Raw genomic sequence first — 21323 nt, forward strand, 5'->3', positions numbered from 1 at the left:
TAGAGTGCGAGATTCGTTTCTGCTTCGTTTACAATGCACGAATAAAATGCATCGAAATATTCAATAAAAGCTTTTCATTCTGGACAAGATTCGTATTATCGATCCGATTCAATTCAATCATTCTTTTATACTTCAACTTTATTTCCTTCCAAATATCTCTCTTAACCTTTTAATCTTCCAAACAAATATTGTCAATCTCTCGGGTATAATAATCTTTTTATCCAATAAACTTCTTCGTTTTTACGTGTTATTTCATTTCGGTTGTTTTAGAAACAAATCTTATTAACTTTTAGTCATATCCTTAACTTAAACAGAAGTTCCAAGATTGACAAACAAAACTTCTACCAAGAATCACAAATTTCATAAAACACTAACTACGTATCTCCCCCCACCCCCCAAAAGGAAAGGAAAAGAAAGAAAGGAAAACATGCGATCAAACAAAACGACAAAAATAAAAGAAAAAAGAGAACTCACCTGTGGTGTCCAGACGGAGGGTTGATTGGACGCCCTCGAAGTACTCTTGCTTCTGGACCTCCATATCTTCTTGGCGACCAGACGGCTGCCGTGATGCACCACGCTGCTCGAGGACTTGCTCTTCTGCATCGCTGTGCCACCTGCGGAATTGGTGGACGATGACGTAAGTGCTGGTGAACCCGGTGCCGAATGCGGTTTATCCTTGTGCGCGTTGGAACCGTGTAGGAGATGGGAAAGGAAGGACTGATGATGATGATGTTTAGGGGTCAGTGGTTCTTCCGAGCCAAGGCCAGCATCGATGCTGCTTCTCGAGCTCGCGTTTCTACTCGGTGGCGAGGTGGTCGTTTCAGCGTCTGACAGATTCTCCGATGGATTCTCAGTCGAGGACATCTCTCTGTAATTAACAGCCCAGTTGTCTTCGGTTTGACAGCCCTTGTTATTGCCATCGTCATCGCCGAGGCTCGTGGTCTCTCCTTTGGCCTTGATGTTCCTCAAGTTTCTGTCATAGTTCACTCGTTTGAATCTGTCCACTTTGTCAGCGTCCATCGACTTCTTTCTAGCCATTCGGAGATACCTTTTGATCGTATCGCTGACGGACGGTGAAACGTCATCGTTGTCTACGCTGCTTCGCCTGCGACCAGTAGACTTATGCATTGCCGCTTCTTTCATAGATAATTCCTCCTTTTCTCTCTCTAGAAGAATGGCGTCGAGAACCTCACGAGGAACAGGTTCTGTTTGTACACCGTTGTCTATGGGACCACGATCTGTACTGGGCTCTTGCACGGCTATCAGAGGTGGCAGGGAACTAGGATCTCTCCTGAGCGAAAGCCAATCTTCGGATTCCTTCGACGGTATTCTGGTCCTTTGATGAGTCCACCAACGAGAAGGTGGTGACGTGTAGGCGCCGGTAGCACGTGGACCTCTGAAACCCCTGGTGCACCTCAAGTCAAAATACAACTTCTCCAACAACTTTCGATCCGTTAGAATCGCCGAGATCACGTGTTCTCGAGTTGCAGATTTACTATAATAACGGCCGATAGTTTCCATCAACGATTTGTGCACGTAATCGCCCTGATACGGTTGCATGGTCTTAGAAACGTTTCCCGTGTGTTTCACTGTTGGCAAAGACCGTTGGACCGAAAGTTGCTCCAGTTTCGTCTGGGCAACCATCAAATCCAGATATTGTTGAAGCTTGTTTATCAAACTCTGATAATCGAAAGGTTCTTTTCCATCCATCTGCCCAAACACTTCTGATCTTTCTGTCGGTTTTGTCATACCAGCGACGTCGCTTTGCATGTTCAGGTACTTCTGCAGCATATCAGCCAGTGCTTTAGTCTCAGAGTCCTCCTGTATGAATTTCCTATGCTCTACAGGACTCGATGGAGTGCTCCCTCTCTCCGATGCCAGCAACCATTCTCTTTTAGCTTTCGCTAGGTCAAATTTTCCGGCCGTGGTGGTCTGAAAAATGAAATTTTGAGGCGGATTTCTAACATCGTCAGCCTCGTCAGCGGAACTAGCCTTCGTTCTACAACTGCCGCCCTTTATATGTCTTCGACGTCTCTGCGATCGAAAGCTTAAAGTCCCTGGATAGGAAGTTTTCCTCCAAAGCAGAAACCTTGGCTCTTTTTGACACACTTCCTGAAAGTATTGCTCTATCTTTGGAATATCTTCTGGCCTATTGTGCGTTCCATCGGGTATTAAACGTCTACCGGCGTCAGCCATGTACCGCCATGTTTTCCTAGTAAGCAACCACCGCTCTTTCGATGGTTTGCTCGATCGTTTAGTCCTCCTGTCTTTGGAGGTCGGCGGCGTACCCCGTAACGATCCGCCTGTTTCCATACTGTCCCGACGCGAACGTCTCCTACCCCCAGGACGCTCCGCCATCGTCGCGTCCTTTTCCTTCTTCGCCACGCGAACCACTTTCGCGGAATTATTTTTACTCTTTAAACACGATCATCCACCGACGAATCGAACAACCAACCATTTGCTCGAGAGCCACTAAATCATTACCGAAGAGGCGCGTGGCGATTCACTCGCGACCACGTCACCCAAGACGCTCGCTATCTGGACACATTCGACGAATTTGACCATTCGACGAACACTCGGAGATCTGTTCGTCTAACAGACGAATGGAATGGACGGGACACCTCACTTTTGCACACTGTGGAATCTGTCACAGCCGAGGAACTGAGTCACCGGTGAAATATTGCGTCGAGCTTTCTGCTTGATCTATAGACGACGTACTTTCGAGGAGAGCGATATCGTTTAGACAAGTAAACGAAAATTCGGTGAATTTAAACCGATGTAGCTTGCTCGTTTATGCTTGGACCAAGCTAGAGAATACGTGAACGGAATGATACAATGGTGTGTGGATCGGAAGGAGGCAGGCGAAAGTTTGCGTTCTCTTTTCTCTTTTTCGAAGGAAGAATACCGTTGCAATAGTAAGAACTTTCTTCTAACACAAAACAAAAGTAGCCACTTGTTTCGCTGAGTAGGAAATTACCGGTTGTTTCTGCAGCGCAACACGTGTAACCCTGCGTGTGGCAAAGCTGATCCAACTCTCTCGGTTCCCCGTATCACGCTTATTTTTATTCCGCGTACGAAACTTTACGCTCTTTTTACACCGGCTAGCAGCAGGCCCGCGTTCGGAACTTCAACAACAACGGGCTCCAGATTAATTTAGACTTCGCAGATCCCACCGAATTTCAGCTAACCACTGCTTCTCCTCACCTTCTCCTTCGTATCCGAGATCCACCGCGAACGACACGCTGTCCTTCTCCTTGGAAACGATCCCCGCGAACACCATCGACCTCGCGAGATCGCAAAGAAACAAAATCACAAAGACTTTCCCACCTAAACCTTCTTAAAATGGAAATCCAAGGCGACCAACTGTAATCTTTCAGAGATTCTTTGATAAAGTAAAATAATCCTCCACGTAAATTTAACTCTCGTCCTTGTTGCAAGAGGCTCGATGAAACTGAAACTGTACTGGATGGAAAAGAATAGGACGCACGTTTTCAGCAATTGAGAACCACTGGTTCGTGCTCGTTCCTTAAGCGTTCTGTTTGTTGTTCTCGGTAATGTTCCAGGGATCGGAGAACATCCAGAGGCGAGGCAAAACGAACGCGACACGAGGAGTGTTCGCGACAGCCGATGCTGCGTCGAGCAGAAACGTCGAGGAGAATCACGTTACATACGGCCGCGAGCCGGCAAGGTGGAAGCTGCCTAAGGTACGCGACTACTGCTTCTCAAGGCGTCGCGACGCTCGTGGACGCTCCGTGTCTAAAAGCGTCTTTGCCCCTTCTCTCCTCGTGCCTCTCTTACGCGAGAAGAGAGAAGCGAGTGAAGCGAGAGACGGAAAAAGGGGAGACAGACGCAGAGAGAGACGGTCGAACCGCGGGCGCGAGTTAGGGCAATAGTGGAAGAAGAGGACGATGACGACGATGACGAGGAAGATGAAGAGGGAACGACAGAGACGACGAAGGGTGGATAAAACGAATGGACGGTTGAAAGAAGATAGAAAAGAGCATGGAACGATGGAAGAAAAAGATGATGACGATAATGACGAAAAAGATGAAGACGGAAGGATAGAGATGAAAAACGATGGGCGAATGGACAGAGACAAGGATATCGCGATAGAAGAGGAGAATGATGACGATGATGATAGAAAAGATGAAGAAAGGGGGACAGAGAGGAAAGAAGATGGACGAAACTAAGATGAACAGAGACAAGTGTAAAGCAGTGGAAGAAGAGCGCTCTTCTTGCACCGAGATGACGACGACGATGACGAAAAAGATGAAGAGAGAAGGACAGAGACGAAGAAAGACGAAGGAAGATGAAAGAATACGAAGGACAGAGATGAAACGAATGAAGGAAGAGGAGGATGGAGGAAGAGGCAGAGGCTGCGGTCTAGGATACCTGGGACCGCAGACAAACCGGAGATGGTGTCCACGACGTTGTCATCGTTTGCCAAATACCGACGCCGCTTTCTGGCGAGCCACGTCTACGTGCACAGGCTCTCGCGTACCTCATAGTACGATAGTCCCCGCCTTGACGATTTGTTTATAACGATCTCGTGGCTACGCGTACGGTAGAGAGACGTTTTTTAGCAACGCGACGCCTGTTTTCGTAAGACTTGTCCGTCGTCCCAGTTCGACGATTGTGTTTCAGACATGTTGGAACGCCAACGTGAAAAACCAAGCAGCCTCCATCGAATCGAGTGGATAATATCTTTTCATATAGTAGCACGTGAAGAAATGGAATTTTCTTGAATGTCGAGACGCTGTTCATTTGGTCCAAGTTTCGCGAAGAATGTTTGGAAGTTGAAGATTGGCAGAAGATGTCTAGTTGTGAACAAGGATAACTAGCCTGTAACTGTAGGCACTACAGATCGGAAACTAGTAAATTGAAACGATATAGGGACCACCGAGGATGAAGAAGATCAGGAAAGGAAGGAAAGCAAAGGTAGCGAAGTAGTAAAATCCGGCAAATCGCGTAAGATTCTGTTGAAAATATCAATTCTGTTTGCCAAACGCTATAACAAATTCCTGGCGAACGTGCAATTTCTAAATTCGTCGGTTCAAGCAACTCTGCCGCGAACTTTTGTCTTCATACGAGTATACATACATCTATAATTCAACGAAAAAAATCTAACTTATCTAACGCACATTTTCCTCCATCGATCTGTATTAAATCGAAAGAATTGGGTGAAATAACCGCTCCGGGTTATATTTTCGTGTTTTCGTTCACCCGCCAAGCTTTCACGCGAATCTATAAAGAACATAAAGCGAAAGAAAACAAAGGAAATTTAAGAAGTTGAGATACTAAAACAACAAGCTATGCTATCCATGTACACGCGGTTTCCACAGTTCTAAGTGTGTCTATGAACAAGGTAGAAGAAGAAAAGTTGAGAAGTCGAAAAAAGTGAAGTTCGGATAACCGTAGATTACCTAACGTTTCACGGCGAAAATGTAGGACATTTCTTTATAGACGCGCGCCACTGACGTAGTACGATAAAAATCGCCATGAGGGCATTGCTTAATATTCTTAGGGATGTATTCCGCGTCCGGAACTATTTCGAGACTCATTCTCTAATGCAAGTCGGACCACACCTCGAGCCGCCTATAGGGGTGATCGTAAATCAGAGCTGGCCTAGCTCGCCGTGACTTTATTTTTTCGAGCGGAAAATTGCCGTCTGATTTATCGACGAATGCGCTCGGAATTTCTAGGCTGCGGGCGTTTAAAAAATACGAAACAACAATACGGTAACAATTTTGCGAATTCGTCCACGGCCTATGTCCCTTTCCGATCGATGTACTCTATGCGGAGGATGCAATAGCAAAGTTGATGGAATTTCGAAGCGAGACACGGATATGATTGAAAATATTTGATGACGATGGGATATAAGCGTATTCTTTCCGAAAAATGAGGTAAATAAAGAAAAAAATAGAAGGATCATAAGCCCCGTGTTCCTTTGGAGAATCTGTAAGATTCGTACTTTTGTATTATTTGTATTATATGTGTTACGTATCTGTAATCTATACGTATCTTACACATTTATAATATCGATAATCTGTTTTCATATTCGGAAGCATACAGATCTTTCTATTAACACGTTAAAATTACTAGTCTACAACGAAATATTTGCCACAAATCATGTTTCGTTCCTAGTACTTTTGTACAATATACGGATTTAATAATACGATATACTTTTATACTAATAATATTAATGCACTCTCTCCCTCTCTTGTATTATTCAAGAGCTTTCTGGAAAAAGGCACATAAGATAAAGAAATGAAATGAGTAAATTTCGAAACGTCTATTGTAGAATAGAATTGATAATCGTAATGATTCTTAAAGAACTTTATTCCTTTTATATTTATAAAATAAAGATTTTATAGTAATTCAATTATTTGACTACAAGTTACACCTGCTACATACATACAGGCGCTTTTTCCAAAAAGCGTCTTGGTTATTGAATTTTATTTCGATAAACTTTGCAATTACGAAGCCTCAAGCGATTGCAAGCGTGGCGGGATCTGATAAAAGATCGGCCAAGAAGCGAATCGCGAGAGGGACAACGCATATTGCGCTATCTTTAGCGTTTACGTTCGTGTTTCTCGTCGGGACGCCGAAGTGTCTGCCAGCCATCCTTATCTGTACTCGTCCACGCGTTTCGAAAGTTTCTTATCGTTAGGGAAACCGACTTTCGCGCACCTAAACGATCACTTCCGCCTGCCGATATACTCTTTGAAGGTTATGAGTGTCCTTCGAACCGGGGAAAGATGAACACGAGAGGAGAAAATATCTGTGATTTCAACGCGTAACCTCGCTAAACGACAAAATACACGTAGGCCGAGCGACTGCTTCTCGTTTTGAATCGTCTTTACAATTGTCTTGATTGTTCTAGTGAAGTCAGAGGTATTTAGACTGTAGGATACATGAACGATTTGATAGATTATGTAGGTGCAACGGAATCTAGATGTGCGTTACGCGCGTTTAACGGCACGTGCCACAGTGTGACGCTTATATTCGGGACAAAGATCATAATTTTTAAATTAATAAATTTTTTCGGACCAAGTTCTTTGATATTTTTTGTAAATAATTCATATATGCATCGATTGGCATAAAGAAAAATTGTAATGACCTTGATTGTTTATCGAATAAAAGATTCTTTGCGAATTTTTACTAACGCGATTTATTGCCAACCGAATGTTAAGAAACTTTTTGTTTTAACTTTTGGCTTTCAAAAACTTTTTCAGCAGTTTGTTAGTGGAAGTGCCTGAAAAATGGTACCGATCACTTTATATATATAGATTTCAGGATGAAAGGTCAAGGCTTATTGTTTGTTCAAGACTTTTTCATTTATTCACATTTGAAATGGAAAACTAAAACTGGAATGATAGATATCGTATAAACATTTGAGAATAAGTGGTCGGATGTTTAAGGTAACAGGAGTGTCTCATCGTTTAGCGAGAACATAGCACGAGTGCTACAGACCTGGTCGCTGAACGCGTTAGCAACGATCACGATTCGTTTTGGAAAAATTTCGGCAAACAAATTTGATGTCGATGGAAAGCTAAACGCGTCGGGAAGTAGTATAGTGGTATAAAATCACGCAAGTATCTTTTGGAATTTTTTTTTTTTAAATCTCTTTCAAGTTAATAAACATTTTATATAAACGCAGGACAATTTGTTATTATTGCATTAAAATTATTTAGCAGTCTTTAATTAGTATTCATAATATATGAAAATGAAATTAAAAAAGCAAGTATTCCGCCAATGGCACGTTTTCGGCAAAGTGCATTGATTTTTTCTGTAAAGTTTGCGTCTCAATTTTAACAACAAATCGGTACATTCAGTAAAAATTACGAATAATATTACAAATGACAGTTTGTTACTAATACTCTACGATAAGGGAATTTCGGGAGTTGACACTTGGAATTTTTGACTTTTGTCCATTGAGCGACACAATGCGCGTAGGCGTGAAATTTTGAAAACATCCCCTATTTTTGGCAGGTGTTTTGAGATTAATTTAAACGAGAATGTTGGCAATTTATCGCTTTCGAAACAGATCTTTTACAATGAACGCGATATAATACTATAGATCATGATACATTTAAATTTGAAAGAAAAATAGATTAAAGGAATTTTTCAGCTTCACGATGTTTAATTCTTGCTTGATCCTATAATGGAATTATATTCCATTTATAATGCAATTATATATGCCAATAGCTCTAAGTGGTGATATCGATAACAACACGATAGACTTTGTAAAAGTTACTTTATAACTTAACCCGTTAGTTTAAGAAGGGTCGATCGATCTGTCGCAAACATTCGCGAAAGTATTTGCCTTGAAACATTTTGTTTCAGCGTAGAAATTGAATTATATGTGAAAATTGAGTGAGATTCGATCTTTTACAATTAAAAATTGATAACTAATTTGTTTTATTCTTTTAATCAACCAGTCTGTCAACCATTAATTTATCTGAATTTAATAAATCATTAAGAACTGAAGAAATCGTTAAACAGCAGATTAAACGAAACATTGAACGCTTTCACTTGGTACTTTTTAGATAATCAAAGATAGTTTACGATTACGATAGTCAGGACTAGAAGTTGGTAAATGCAACATTATCGATCGCAAAAAACGGAAGGGGCTTGACGGATGTGACAAAGTCACCATTAAACGCTAATTGTACGAAATACTTAAATGATCGAGAGTATAGAAAACAAGGTGAATCTACCGCTTAAAAGCTTTTTAACGAGCCTAAGAAACCGTGAGATAATTGTAAATGTACCGTATCTGCAATTTCGCGTATATCATATTGCAGTAGTTTGCAATATCAAGGACGCGTTGCAGTATCTGTTGAACATATTCCTATTAATATTATACTTATAATATCGTGAAACATCAAACAATTTATCATTTAGCGAATTTATATTGTAAAACTATTTATTTATAAATTTTTCATTTAATTTAATTAAATTTACTGCACGTTTACATGATTTATCGTACAGAAGTTTCGCAATTTATTCAACGATGTTTAGAGCTACCTTAATCGTTTAGTCGATACAACTTTCACCATTTCACCATTCCTATACACGGTAGAACACGAGGCAAACGTGTCGGTGTTCATCATTATCTTTTGAAGGTGAATGAGCGCAGATAAAAACGTGTCGTGTATCGCCAAATGAGATTTACGATCAGTCACAGTTACGATCAAACGTGAACGTTGAGTACCCAAGTAATTATGGCTTTCTTAATTGCTCTCTCATCAGCAAACATTTGAACTCAATTCAAGTTTCCTATCGTCGACCAAACTTTTATATCGTCTAAATTTATTTACGTTCTATCGTTACTTTGTTCGCGTAGAAGAATTTCAAAGAATTCTACGCGAGTAGAAATTAAGATAACCAATTATTTCGCAAACTTTCTCAACGTTTCGAGAGCTACGGTTATCTTACAGAACGAACGTTACATTCGAGTGTCACACTCGAGTTTTAATGATATCATCGATCATTGAAACTTAATCAATTCAATTTCAACGAGTTAAAGTTGAATTTCAAAAAGTAAGTAGCAGAAAGAACAAGAGGCAAAGATCGGTGAATGGAAGCGGCGCTACTTGTCGATTAAAACACACGGTCTCCTCGTTATCGATCGATGACGATCCACCGGAATGAGTTGGCCGATGATCGATGTCGAACCGGCCGTCACCAGAGAGCAACGCGCAGTGTCATCGACTGATTTGTTGCTATTTCGAACGGACTCTCGGCCGGGCCTATTTAAAATCATTTGCATTGCCACGTGAGAGCCGGCATCATCAACAAACGTCAGAATGTCGCGCTATCGCAACCTCGTGACACGTAAATTAATTGTACGCTATCGCTACGGTTATCGGTGTTTTCAAACGCGAAGATCGAGAAATAATCTCGATAAATCCATCCTTGACCTTCGACGTTTTCGAATTGTGAAACGTGAATCTACGATTCTAACCACCTGGCTGAATTTCTTAAATTCAAATATTCTTTTTTTTAGTTCCTACGTTCAATGATCAGGTCGCCCGACATTCTTCAGTCTTTTATGTTTACATAGTGTTTCTTTGATAGCGTTTCTTTCAAATTCCAAGTGAAATTCTCCTTTTTCCAACTATCGCTTGATCTGAGAGCAACAGCGATTGTTGAGTAACGTAATGTCGTTTCTGGTATCGTGCTCATGTATTGATTCTCTGAATTAACTAGTTGACTATGCTGTGACTGATATTTATCTTATTTGCATGTCCATTTGGAGTATTCATTTTCCGTTAAGTATCCACTTGAAGTCGAATCACTTAAGTTCAAGCAACTTAAACTAATCTGAACGAGCCTTTCCAATCCATGATGAAATAAAACACAAGTGGAAAGAAATAATGTATCTTGGGGTCATTACAGAACATTCTAATACGTTATATTTGAAGAATCCAAAATCGTAGGGGTGTGTTCCTAACGTCAAGCTATTGAAAAAGTGTATATACGCAAATCCGAACGTGATAATATTTATAGCATCGAGCGTAAAAAGTCAGCGGCAAGAATAAATATACACTTCGAGCAAGGTTTGAATACCGAGTGCCTTGGGTATCCAAAAATTCGAATACCTTCGAAACCTTGAAACTTATCCAGCGTTTCGTATCCACAAACCGGCTAGATGTTGCACAACGAAGCTTATTACGCAACGATATAATGACACGTTGAAAACTTTTGTTTATCCATTGGTCACGAGAATTACCATGCATCCCCTTAAACGTTGTTCGTGTTTATTTAGTAATAAATCAAATAAGAAGTGCATTAAGACTGCAAATGATAGAATATTACATGGCTTACATAATTTCAATACCAGTTCGATACCATTCGAATAAGTTGAAAAGTGTAAAAATGTATTCGGTAAATATCCTTTAGAAGAATTCATATTTGGTAATAACACCTACTAAAAGGTACATCAAAACTAAAGATGGAGCGTTATACCGCCATAGAAATGAAAAATCAATATTATCCTATGAGAGATAAATTTAACGAAATAAGTTTAGTACGAGCTCGATGTTACCTAAATAAATTAAAATCCACCAGCAAAAATGGCATATTATTCTTGTATAAAAATTATATAAAAATATCTTCTATAAAGTAAATTTTAATTTTAATGTTAATAATTTCAATATTAGTTCAATATATTTTGTAGAAAAATTCTCGATATCGACAGCTATATCAGGAACAATAACAGCAACAAGTAGAATACGTGTGGCAAAAAATTTTGGTGAAGGTTGAAGGCAGCCGACAGGATATTAGCATTATTTCCGCTGCTGGAGCAAGCAGGGGGAAGAAAGACGAAGGTGCAAGAGAGAAAGAATTACGGAAGGACACGGATAGCGTAACAGCGCCAGAATAATCGTCCCAGTGGCGTCTTTTAATCCGAACCGCCATACGAATCTATTTTTCGCCGGACAATCGCGCCAGAAATACCGGATTGGTCCCCCTTCGTGTTAATTCTGTTCTGGTGCTCACATGATCGCCACCACTTGGTCTGTGCCGCGTATACATCGCGCGGATCCCGGCATTTTACCGTTTCTTTCATAAGAAACGGATAGATCGCCTCCTTACGATCGATCGAATCAGTGAAAATAAATTCTATTGAATTTTATTAATAACAAATAAAAAGCTTCCCTCATTTGATTTAGTAACTTTTGTTAAATATGAAACAGATACAAAAATGGTGTAAAAAAAAATGTATAAAGCAAAATTAAATTTTTAACACAATGGTTGACGTCTGTATGTAAATTATTTTAATTTCGGTAATAAAAACTGAACAAGTTTTCAAACGTAAAACGATGTGGATGGACGAGAAAATTGCCTAATTTAAAATGACAGCAAGTCTGCGAAGAAGTCTAGGAGACCTAGACAGTCGAAAATAACCAGAACTCGAAAATAAAATAATTAAATTAATGCTTTGCATCCGAGTGGGATATCGTATATCGAATCGTCTGGATGAGAGCATAGTCTAATAATAAACGTCTCTTAGATTAATGGCAATACAATTAGATAGGACTTGAAAAGCACCGCAGGAAATTCAATCGTACGCTTAAGAATCACCGCGTCGTGACACTACGTGACAACACTGATAATTATCGTCAAGAACCACGATCAAATGTCAATTAAATCAATTTACTAAAACTCTTCCCTGCAAACGTCTCAATCTCGTGCAACTTTACGCAACGTAATCAACATCATCCTCTGTCTACAAAATATCTCTTAAACTTAACATCTTTTATTTCTCAGTATTTAAGTTCATGAAAATGGCTAATTTTGGTTTGTACATACTTCTATCTATTTATTTATTTCTATCGAAACAGAAGCACGATTAATCTAGAAAATGTTTAATCAAGGACTGATCGAAGGATTCGATCGCGTTGTTGTTCGCCAGTGCATCGTTCGTTCTTTAAGCTTTCGAAATTATGGAAATGTGCAGAGAAGGCGCAACGAAACGATCGACGAAATCGGTGAAGCTCGGTCAGTCCTCACCGGTTGTATTATAAAATGTGCGAATTATTTTTAGCAGAACACAAAAATATCGCAAGGTCGCTGGTACTTTTGCCCGTTCGTCGCGTGCGCCTTCTTCGAGAGCTTGCTGTTCGAAAAGCTCGTAGCTTTTCGTCGTGGAACCACCGGAGTCGCCACCGTGCAGACACTACCAACTATTTGCTCAAAAGCTCGTCAGGTGGCATCCATGCTTGCAAGCTGAGGAATCACTAGCTTTTCTAATATCGGTTATCTCGGGCTGATCGAACAGATTCGACGTTTACTGGTCAATGGTCAACGCAACGATCAATAATGATCAACATTAGAACCTGGCGATCTTCAATTTTCGTCGAAATATGACGATCAATATTGATAAAAATCGATATTAACTTTGCGTAAAGTACCTGTAGCTTTTTAATAATTGAAAAAACAAAAAGTTTGAAGTTGCCCATTTCGACATCTTTGGTAATTCAAGTGATTGACTATGTACATTTTTATGAAAGTTGAACGAGATAGAAGATAGAAGATTTCTGTTACCACGTGTGGATAGTTTGTGGAGAAGAACTGTTCGTGGTTGATAAATAATTTATTGCACAACGATAATACACAAGAGCTTATTTTATTTTCGTAATAATTTAATGTAGAAAAATTAAAGCATTCGTTCGTATTCATTCGATAAGATTATCTTCTTAGCTACTGAATGGATTCTTTAAAGCACGTGTCGGCCTGACGATTTATCGACAATGTGTTTGAAATAAAGTTTATTTTACGTTAATTGTGAAAAGACATTAACCCCGTGAGGTTGCGGAAGAAAGTGCATAAAATAATAGAAAATAGTCGGAAAAAAATTAAATATTTGCAGCAACTCTATAAATATTTTTTAAAAACTCTAGATTCTCAATATGTCACTGTTCCTATCATTTGTTCAGAAGTTCGCAAATAACAGTAACGTTTCGTGTCATTAGCTTCGGTATTATGTCATGCAGTAACGTCAGCGCTATGTCATACACGAATTTAGAGTGCGTAAGCGTCTCAGGCTGCAGTGACACTTTTATTCAAACAATCCAGCGATAAATTTGAAAACCCAAGCCCGATTGTCAAAATATATACTCGGTTCCCCTACCCAACTTTCATTCCCAATAATTTTACAAAAAAAAATCGCAATTTATTGCGCCTCACAGAACCATGCTCTGTCTGACCAACGACGTCTCGTTTCACTTGTCGACGCATCGACTCTGCTCCTCTAATCCGCAATAATTGCACGCAACTCGTCCAACACTTGAACGAACAAAACGTCTATACAAACGATCGAGGATGCAACGGAAATGGTGGATTTCTCTTAGACTCGAGGATGAGGGGTGTGGAATTTCGATGAAAATTTCTTCCAAGAACGACGAATAAAAGCGGCAGACTGGCCGTCGAAAATAGCCGAAACACCGGCTATTTTCAACATTGACACGAGAGATTTACCGGAGCGAGATGATTAATACGGAGGCACGAGAGAGCGGGGCTAATTAAGCCTCAAGGTTCTATCCCATTAAACGCATGGTGTCTCCACGCGAGTTTAATAATCGTCGTCGCGAACGGTTGCTCGCGTGTTACGCTCGTATGTACACGGTCTAGCCGGGAAGCCGTGCAAGAAACGTTCCGTGTCACGACACGTGTGCGTGGCAACCGATGTTCGTACCGTTCCAAGACCCTCTAATACGCGGAATAGATCCTAGAACGTAGGAGTCTGAGCGGCGTTAGGCCTTTGGCCTTTCGTCGAGTATATACATGTACTGTACGCTCGTATAAGGCTAGCTGATAGTTGCTCTTTCGATATTGTGTATGAAACGCACACGAACGAAACTAATAATTTCGACTACCTGTAGTCGCGTTTACGCGCGACCAGGATAATATAGGCGATTGTGGACGTAGACGAAGTGGATAGAGCTTATTTATGGATTATATGGTCCATCGTATGCCAGTTGGTCGGCTACCGGAACGAGAATCTTTGCCAAATACTACACGACGTGTACAGGTCGCACGTATGTATATTGATCTAGTATTCGATCTTATTGTACTTCGTCACGGGATTAGTAAGGATCACGAGAGTTGTAAAGCTGTATGTAGAAGATACTGTTACAGTATGTATTATAGATCTGCACAGATCTACGTGTTGGTAGGTTATATTTTAAACAGGAAGGAATTCATCATTGTACATATCGTAACCGAAACTAAAATATTTGTTTACTGTTAGAAATAAATCAAGGCCATATTTAAAAAGAATTAAGAGAAATGTTTTAGAGGTGAACCTTATCTTTTCATATAAATGGCGCTCCAAAATATGAGGGTATTTTACAGAGTTTTAAATGATTCTAGACATCAAATCAATGAAAACACGTTGATTGAGGCTTGCCTTTCAAGTTACGATTATTAACTTTGATACGGACAATCGTTCGTAATTCGTTCTAAAACAGATCAGACCAGCAAAATAATTTCTACGTATGCTTGCTGGCAAATGAAATCGCAAGATACTACCTTTTGCTAGTAGGTAGCACGTACGATCGCATACTTGTTTACCTGCGTGCAAATGCGGTTCTTGGAAGTACAAGTTTCGTATAAACTGTTCGATCCTTGAATTCGAAGAATGAAATGAAATTACAGCGAAATTGAATGCCTGAAATCGTGTAAGAAGACTAGAACGAGAAAAGGTTACGTCCAGGAAAGAAAGAACTTGAAGGTATCGTCTCTGTGCATACAAAATGTTTCTTGCGACACGGCAATTCTTCTTGTTATGTTTACGATCGTTTGGCGAAAGAACTTTGCAAAAGCGTTCTCGCGAAAATTGCAATAATTCGTCGAGTCTCGTATATTACACGGAATTAGCCAAAGCTTCACGCTAACGTATCTAATTACTAGCCATGAACACGATGCACGCGTGTGCGTGTACGTGCGTAAAGGGAATGATGGATCGCGAATGTTGTGACCGTGTACGTTAAGGGAATGATGGATAACGAAAGAAAAATATTTAGATCGTTCGAAAATAGCCGTGGCCGGTTTTATTGAGCATCATCGTTCCTGCGTGTACCGAAGATCGAATCTAAAGCTGTTCGAAGGCTCCCGCGATGATAAATCTGCTTTTCGTTCACGAATCAAACGCGTTTTGCAGCCGTTTAATTTAGGCTACGTATACTACCTCGAGCAATTTCTTTCCCCATCTTTTCTCTATATAAAGTTTGGTTGAAATGATAGGAACTTCGACAAATGTTTGGATTTATTCTAGGCAGAAAAGCGAGAAGTTTATGGCACGTTGCGTAACGAAATAGCGAAGGGATTTCCTTTGGAACGATTTTTATTGCCGGAATCTGACGTACAAAGGAAAAGTTTGATGTACAATGATTGTACGCGCTGAAATCTTTCAGGAAACGACGACGATAAAAATCTTTTTGAACCCTAGCTTCGAATGAATCGAAGAGAAAAATCCAATCGATCTTCGTTAGAAACTTATCGCTCGTATCAGGTTATCGTGTAATAAGTTTCGTTGGCCGTAAAATCAAATTGTTTTAATCGAAATAAAAATTCATTCCAACTGATACGTTCTTCTTGCAATCGTATAAATATATTGATTTCGTTACTAAAAAGTATTTATTTTCTTAGTGTTCCAGGACTGCTTGAACCGGTTTATATTCATCATGAAAAATAATCTAACAATCGCATATTTATATATTACACTTTGAATAAAATAGAATGTTATTGTTTAAACCGGTGGAAGGAATAATAAACTGAAGTAAACATTCAAGAAAACATAGTAAACAAACCAAAGCAACTATCGATTATCATTAAATTAAAAAACTATTGGAACAAGATACCAGCAACCTTATAAATGTATAACGTAAGCGTTATGTCGTCGAAATTATACTTCGTCATTCTAGCGTGTGTTACGTATCCAATAATATACAATTACAGAAGATCTAAACCCAATCTGAGAAATAATCATTCGAAACGTTTAACAATGAAAATTCACGGAAATCATTTATTCGTGCTTGCCCTTTTGCTTCCACACGTATTATTTCAAAGTCGTGACGTAGGCGAGCATCTGTCAACTATGAAATTTTCCTTGACGTATAGCACGATCCGCTTAGATTATATACACCATACAAACATACAAACGCGTGGATTTCACGCGGGCGAGTACGTAGCCTCGTACGTATACGTACGAACACGCACGCGTACGACTCACGATAGCTGGCAGAAATCCATGGAAGCGATCCCTCTGGGTCTATGCACGAAATCGATGTACTATCTATTAACCTAAAATAAGAGTCTTTACGCATCGTGTGCGCTCGAAAACGGAGGCCGACAATCGCCAGAGGATAATAGCGTCGAATCGACCGTCCCTATACGATCCAATTTCAAACTCATTTTCTCAATCAATCCTGATTACGATGAATTTTACATTTGTCATAATTTTTGATATGTGCTTTTTTTCTTCGTGTAGAAATCTACTTTTGACCATATTACTCGATAACTCTGTAGCTAACGCAACGTTTCCAGTGTACTTTACCGCAATCAGTTTGCTCAATTGTTTCATTTTTCGTACTTCGTAACGTCGATCACACTTATTCGATCGCTTATTTAACGGACACGCATTATTATCCTTGAGTTATTATCGCGTTATTATGTTTGCATTATTATCCTTTTCAGAAGAAAATCATTTTCCCTGTGGATTATCTTTCATGTAAAAAAGAACAATGTCTACTAATAAGTGTACTAAGTACTAAAATTTGTAGGTGGACGAGTTAAATTAATCTGTAAGAGAATTATTCCATCTTCCTCCTCTTCTCCTCGCGCAAACTTCGAACGCGATCATCGCACGTTTACTCGCTCACCCATCGTATCATCCCTCTGTTCCAACAGCATTAAAATGGCGAGGGCGTGTTTCTCGTAACACGTGAAATTAAGCGAGAGATATATTTGAAAAGGACGGACGGAAGATAACATTGCGGCTCATTTCGAACGTGCTAACACCACGCTGTCAATAAACGGCGAGTTACGAGCGAATCGATTTTCCCATTAGCCAATGGTGCATCCTCGTGAAAGGCAAGGACGAGATCGCGTGCTGGATGAGCTAGGGAATCGCCACGATCGATCGGTTGCACGAGGCCTACGAAACGACGACGACGACACCGACGACGTCGACGTCGACGATTCGATGGTCGATGAATTATCGAACGCGTCAGTCTCCCTGACGTACTCAAGACGGCCCCGGGGAAAATCCCTGACGAAACGGTTTTAAATATATACGTAGACCCCACCCCGATCGCTGTCCGACTGTCGATCACGTTTCATCAACGGTTACAGAAACGGATATAAAATACGCGCGCCATCGTCGCGGATAGGCTCGCGGCCACCGGTTTAAAGTTTCCACCTCTGTTTCTTCTTCTTTTTCCTTATTCTTTTCGTCTCGCCTCGTATTTATAGATCGTTTTCGATGATACACTCGCGACACACGAATCGCGATACGAACGAAGATTCATCATTCGCAACGGATCTTGCAATGTTGTAATCCAAAACCGGACGATGAATTCACCGCAGGCAGGCCAGCAACAACCATCTTGAAATAAATCGTGCACGAAGAACGCGCGATACCTCGATATTTTCACTTGTTCGAGATTATGATCGTTTTTTGAGAAACGTAGATCGAGCGTGATTCGAAGGTAGGACACGCTGATACTTTCTTTCGTTTCGTTTCGACGAAGTGGCAAATGAGTCTTTATCGAGACTTTGATTTACGATCTACAAGCAAGTTTTACAGAAAGAACGGTTTACCACTGTCAAAGTGTCGCGGAGATTGAGAAATTGGAGGACAAAGTGGTAAGGGGGGAAAAACAACACGTGTTGGCATTCTCTTTGTATCCTTCTGAATGTATGTTTTCTGAATGACTTTGTTCTAAGGAAAGCGCGGAGAGCGGCAGAGGGTGATCGAGGATCGAGTTGGGATACGCGTTAAGACGGTTCCAAACGTGCGTCGGACATTGACCGAACACGTTATGACGTGTAAATATCTTTCTAAATAGAAATTTAATTCTTAACAATAACGTTATCACGTGCAAATGCGACTTTCAATTATTTTGTTGTTTTGCAAGAATGAAGAAAGAAATTGCGAAACTAATGCGAGACAATGATATGATATCACGTGAATATGTACCGATAAATTTATTATATGAAGGAATTGAACGACACGAATTAAATTCGACCGATTAATCGAATGTCAATTAAGAAAAGTGAATATATCAAACGATTTACACATACATAGAGGTAACAGTAATTGAGAGAAGTTTCATTATCCTGTTATTTGCAATCCTCGTTTAACTTTACGGTATTACGTTGAGATCGTAAACCATCAGGCAAAAATTGTACCGGCTTATTACATTTTCATAAATAAACTGCCGGCGTCATGTAAACGGGCCCCGCGTATGCAAGACGATCAGTTTTATTTCACTTGTACGTGCACCGCGGTGACCGAAGTTTTCAGCGCAGAACTACATTTAAGTTGGCAGATTTACGACGCCTGCGAGAATTATATCGAGATCCTACACAACCTCTGCAACGTATTATCGAAATCGCGTTTTCGTGCATCAGAAATTTATAATAAATCTCCATAGACAACAGCAACATGTGGAAAAGAAAAAGAAAAAGACTGATACGTCTCGCACTATTTTTAACTTACAAATAACGTAAAGTTAAAAAAATAACTTCTCCTTTTACTTACATTACTTGCACAATTTCTTTCTTTCGCTCAAGCTTTCCTTTCCTTAAAAGCAATCGAAAAAAGCAAACTTCCATCGAAATAATAAATAAAAAAGCGCCACAAAGAGATACGTAAACTCACCGATAATGTGGTGGTACTTCTCGACGAACTGTGCGGTACTTTGAATTCCCATGAGTGCCACGTCGATGTTGGAATACCAGGGTGCGGAATATCGTGACTCCGACTCGATGCAACCAACACCTGACATCTGCTCGATTGTCACATAATTCCCGTACGGGATTTTACCACTGAACACTTTTCCGGCCACGGGGAACGCCGAGACCGCTTTAACGATCGGCGACTCGCTGTCTGACCACGCACCGGCTTCAACCACTTTCTCCACTGTATCTGAACCGAACCGGTGAGAGGAGGGGGATTCACACCGCAAGAAAAAAAAAAAGATCACCTCTCGAAGAACACTTTCGATCTGACGCGCGCGCCTCGATCGTTCCAAATAGATGCACTTGTGTCAGGATCGTAAACGAATAAGAAACGAACCACGCGTGGAATACGCTTCACCGTCGTTGATTCTTGGCTTTCTCGATCGGCGATGCTTTTTTCAATCGGCCATCGTTCACCGCAGTTTCCTGTAATTCAAATATTTGTGGTCAGACACAATGCAACACGATACTCCACCGTGCATACGATTTAGACGACTTTCGACCGCCGAACGGTATTAAACCGTGAGGAATCGGAGCGAATCGATTACGGTCGCGGATAAAATTACCGGTAGATAAACGGAACCTATAAATTATCGCACGAGCCACTGATATCTTAAAGATCTGAAATAAAAATACGAAATCGTGTAGGATTTATCAAAGCTGAAGATTATACGAGAGTCCTAAAGGAGCACGCGCAGACTCGCAGCACAGCGAGAATAGAACAATATACAAACGAGCGGACACACGCTGTGGCGTGTTCCGTGAAATTGACCAAGGCTAACATCCCGCTAACGATCAACGAAATCCTTTCAAACCGCACGAAATCTCTGGTCGTCTTCGTATAATTCGAACGCTCCGTAAAAAATACGTTGGTGCGAATTGATATAACGATTAATACGTCACGAGTGAGCTGTAAACTTGACACAAATTGGAAAACTTGTTTTACGAATCATCTTTATGAGAAAGTCCTTTGTAGTTCTTTAGACACTCGTTCAAATTAATCAGGTTAATTTAAGTCGCTCGAATTGAAGTAACTTTACTCCAACTTTGTATTCATGCGGCACAAATTTATTCTTCAACTCGTTGGAATTCAGGCAACTTGCCTTCAAATGGAATAAAATAGCGTACATATGAAATTGACTGTGGTTTTGAGAACCAACATGGGAAATTAGAAATCAGATTACGTCTTTAAGATCACTATATTAATACGTTAATAAGTTGATGAATCTCGAGTCACGTTTTATAGGTGTTGTCCTTTCCTTTTTTTTTCTTTTTTTTTTTATGGTAAACTTCATTAACAAAATAATGTAGCGTTATATCGAAAGATGGTTTTTAATATTTTCTTGAAAAACTACTGTCCTTTGAGTTGTGTCACGTTTAAAAATAAAGGTAGGATATATTCATCTAAACAAAGGAGACGCGGCGGGAGACGCATTTCGCGAAAAACACGCTTGCGCGTTTAATGAAGTGCTACTGGAAACATTGCCCCTTTGATCGCCCATTTGCATCGACCATGCCTTTGTGTACAAACTCGTGCCGCTCTAATATCGCCTCGCGTTAATGTACAAGTCGGAGGAGGCTTTCGCAAGAACCAGCCTTCCTCGTCTTTTGTGAATTTATCGTTTCACTTTCTCCTTATTTCCTGTCCGTGTTGGGTAGTGCGACTCGTTCTTTCGCTATAAGCATTGTCTTAAAATAACGAAAACACCGTCGACCATACGTTCGACGAACGATACCGGTGGTCTGGCTTGTGAGAACGATTTTTCGAATATCTTCACTGCCAACTCAAATATTATGGAACTCCATTCACCTGAACCTGGGACAAACTATTTGTATAATAGTACTTT

At 40.3% G+C, this 21323-nt stretch overlaps 1 protein-coding gene across 5 annotated transcripts in view; it reads right to left on the reverse strand.

The window, feature by feature from the left end:
- The window catches only part of Rhogap102a (Rho GTPase activating protein at 102A), a 66458-nt gene that overhangs the window by 26517 nt on the left and 18618 nt on the right, over positions 1 to 21323 (reverse strand). For 4 of the 5 annotated variants that reach the window (XM_072006929.1, XM_072006927.1, XM_072006928.1 and 1 more), the window contains exons 2-3: positions 19397 to 19902; positions 475 to 1932 (exon numbers count right to left, since the gene is read on the reverse strand). In XM_072006929.1, the coding sequence (XP_071863030.1) occupies positions 475 to 1791 (1317 nt within the window). In that variant the 5' untranslated portion in view covers positions 1792 to 1932; positions 19397 to 19902. Of the gene's footprint in view, positions 1 to 474; positions 4815 to 19396; positions 19903 to 21323 lie in introns of those variants that run through there. The other variant, XM_072006926.1, reaches the window with a different exon arrangement.

This window comes from Bombus fervidus, chromosome 7 (assembly GCF_041682495.2).
Source record: "Bombus fervidus isolate BK054 chromosome 7, iyBomFerv1, whole genome shotgun sequence".
Taxonomy (NCBI): Eukaryota; Metazoa; Arthropoda; class Insecta; order Hymenoptera; family Apidae; genus Bombus; species Bombus fervidus.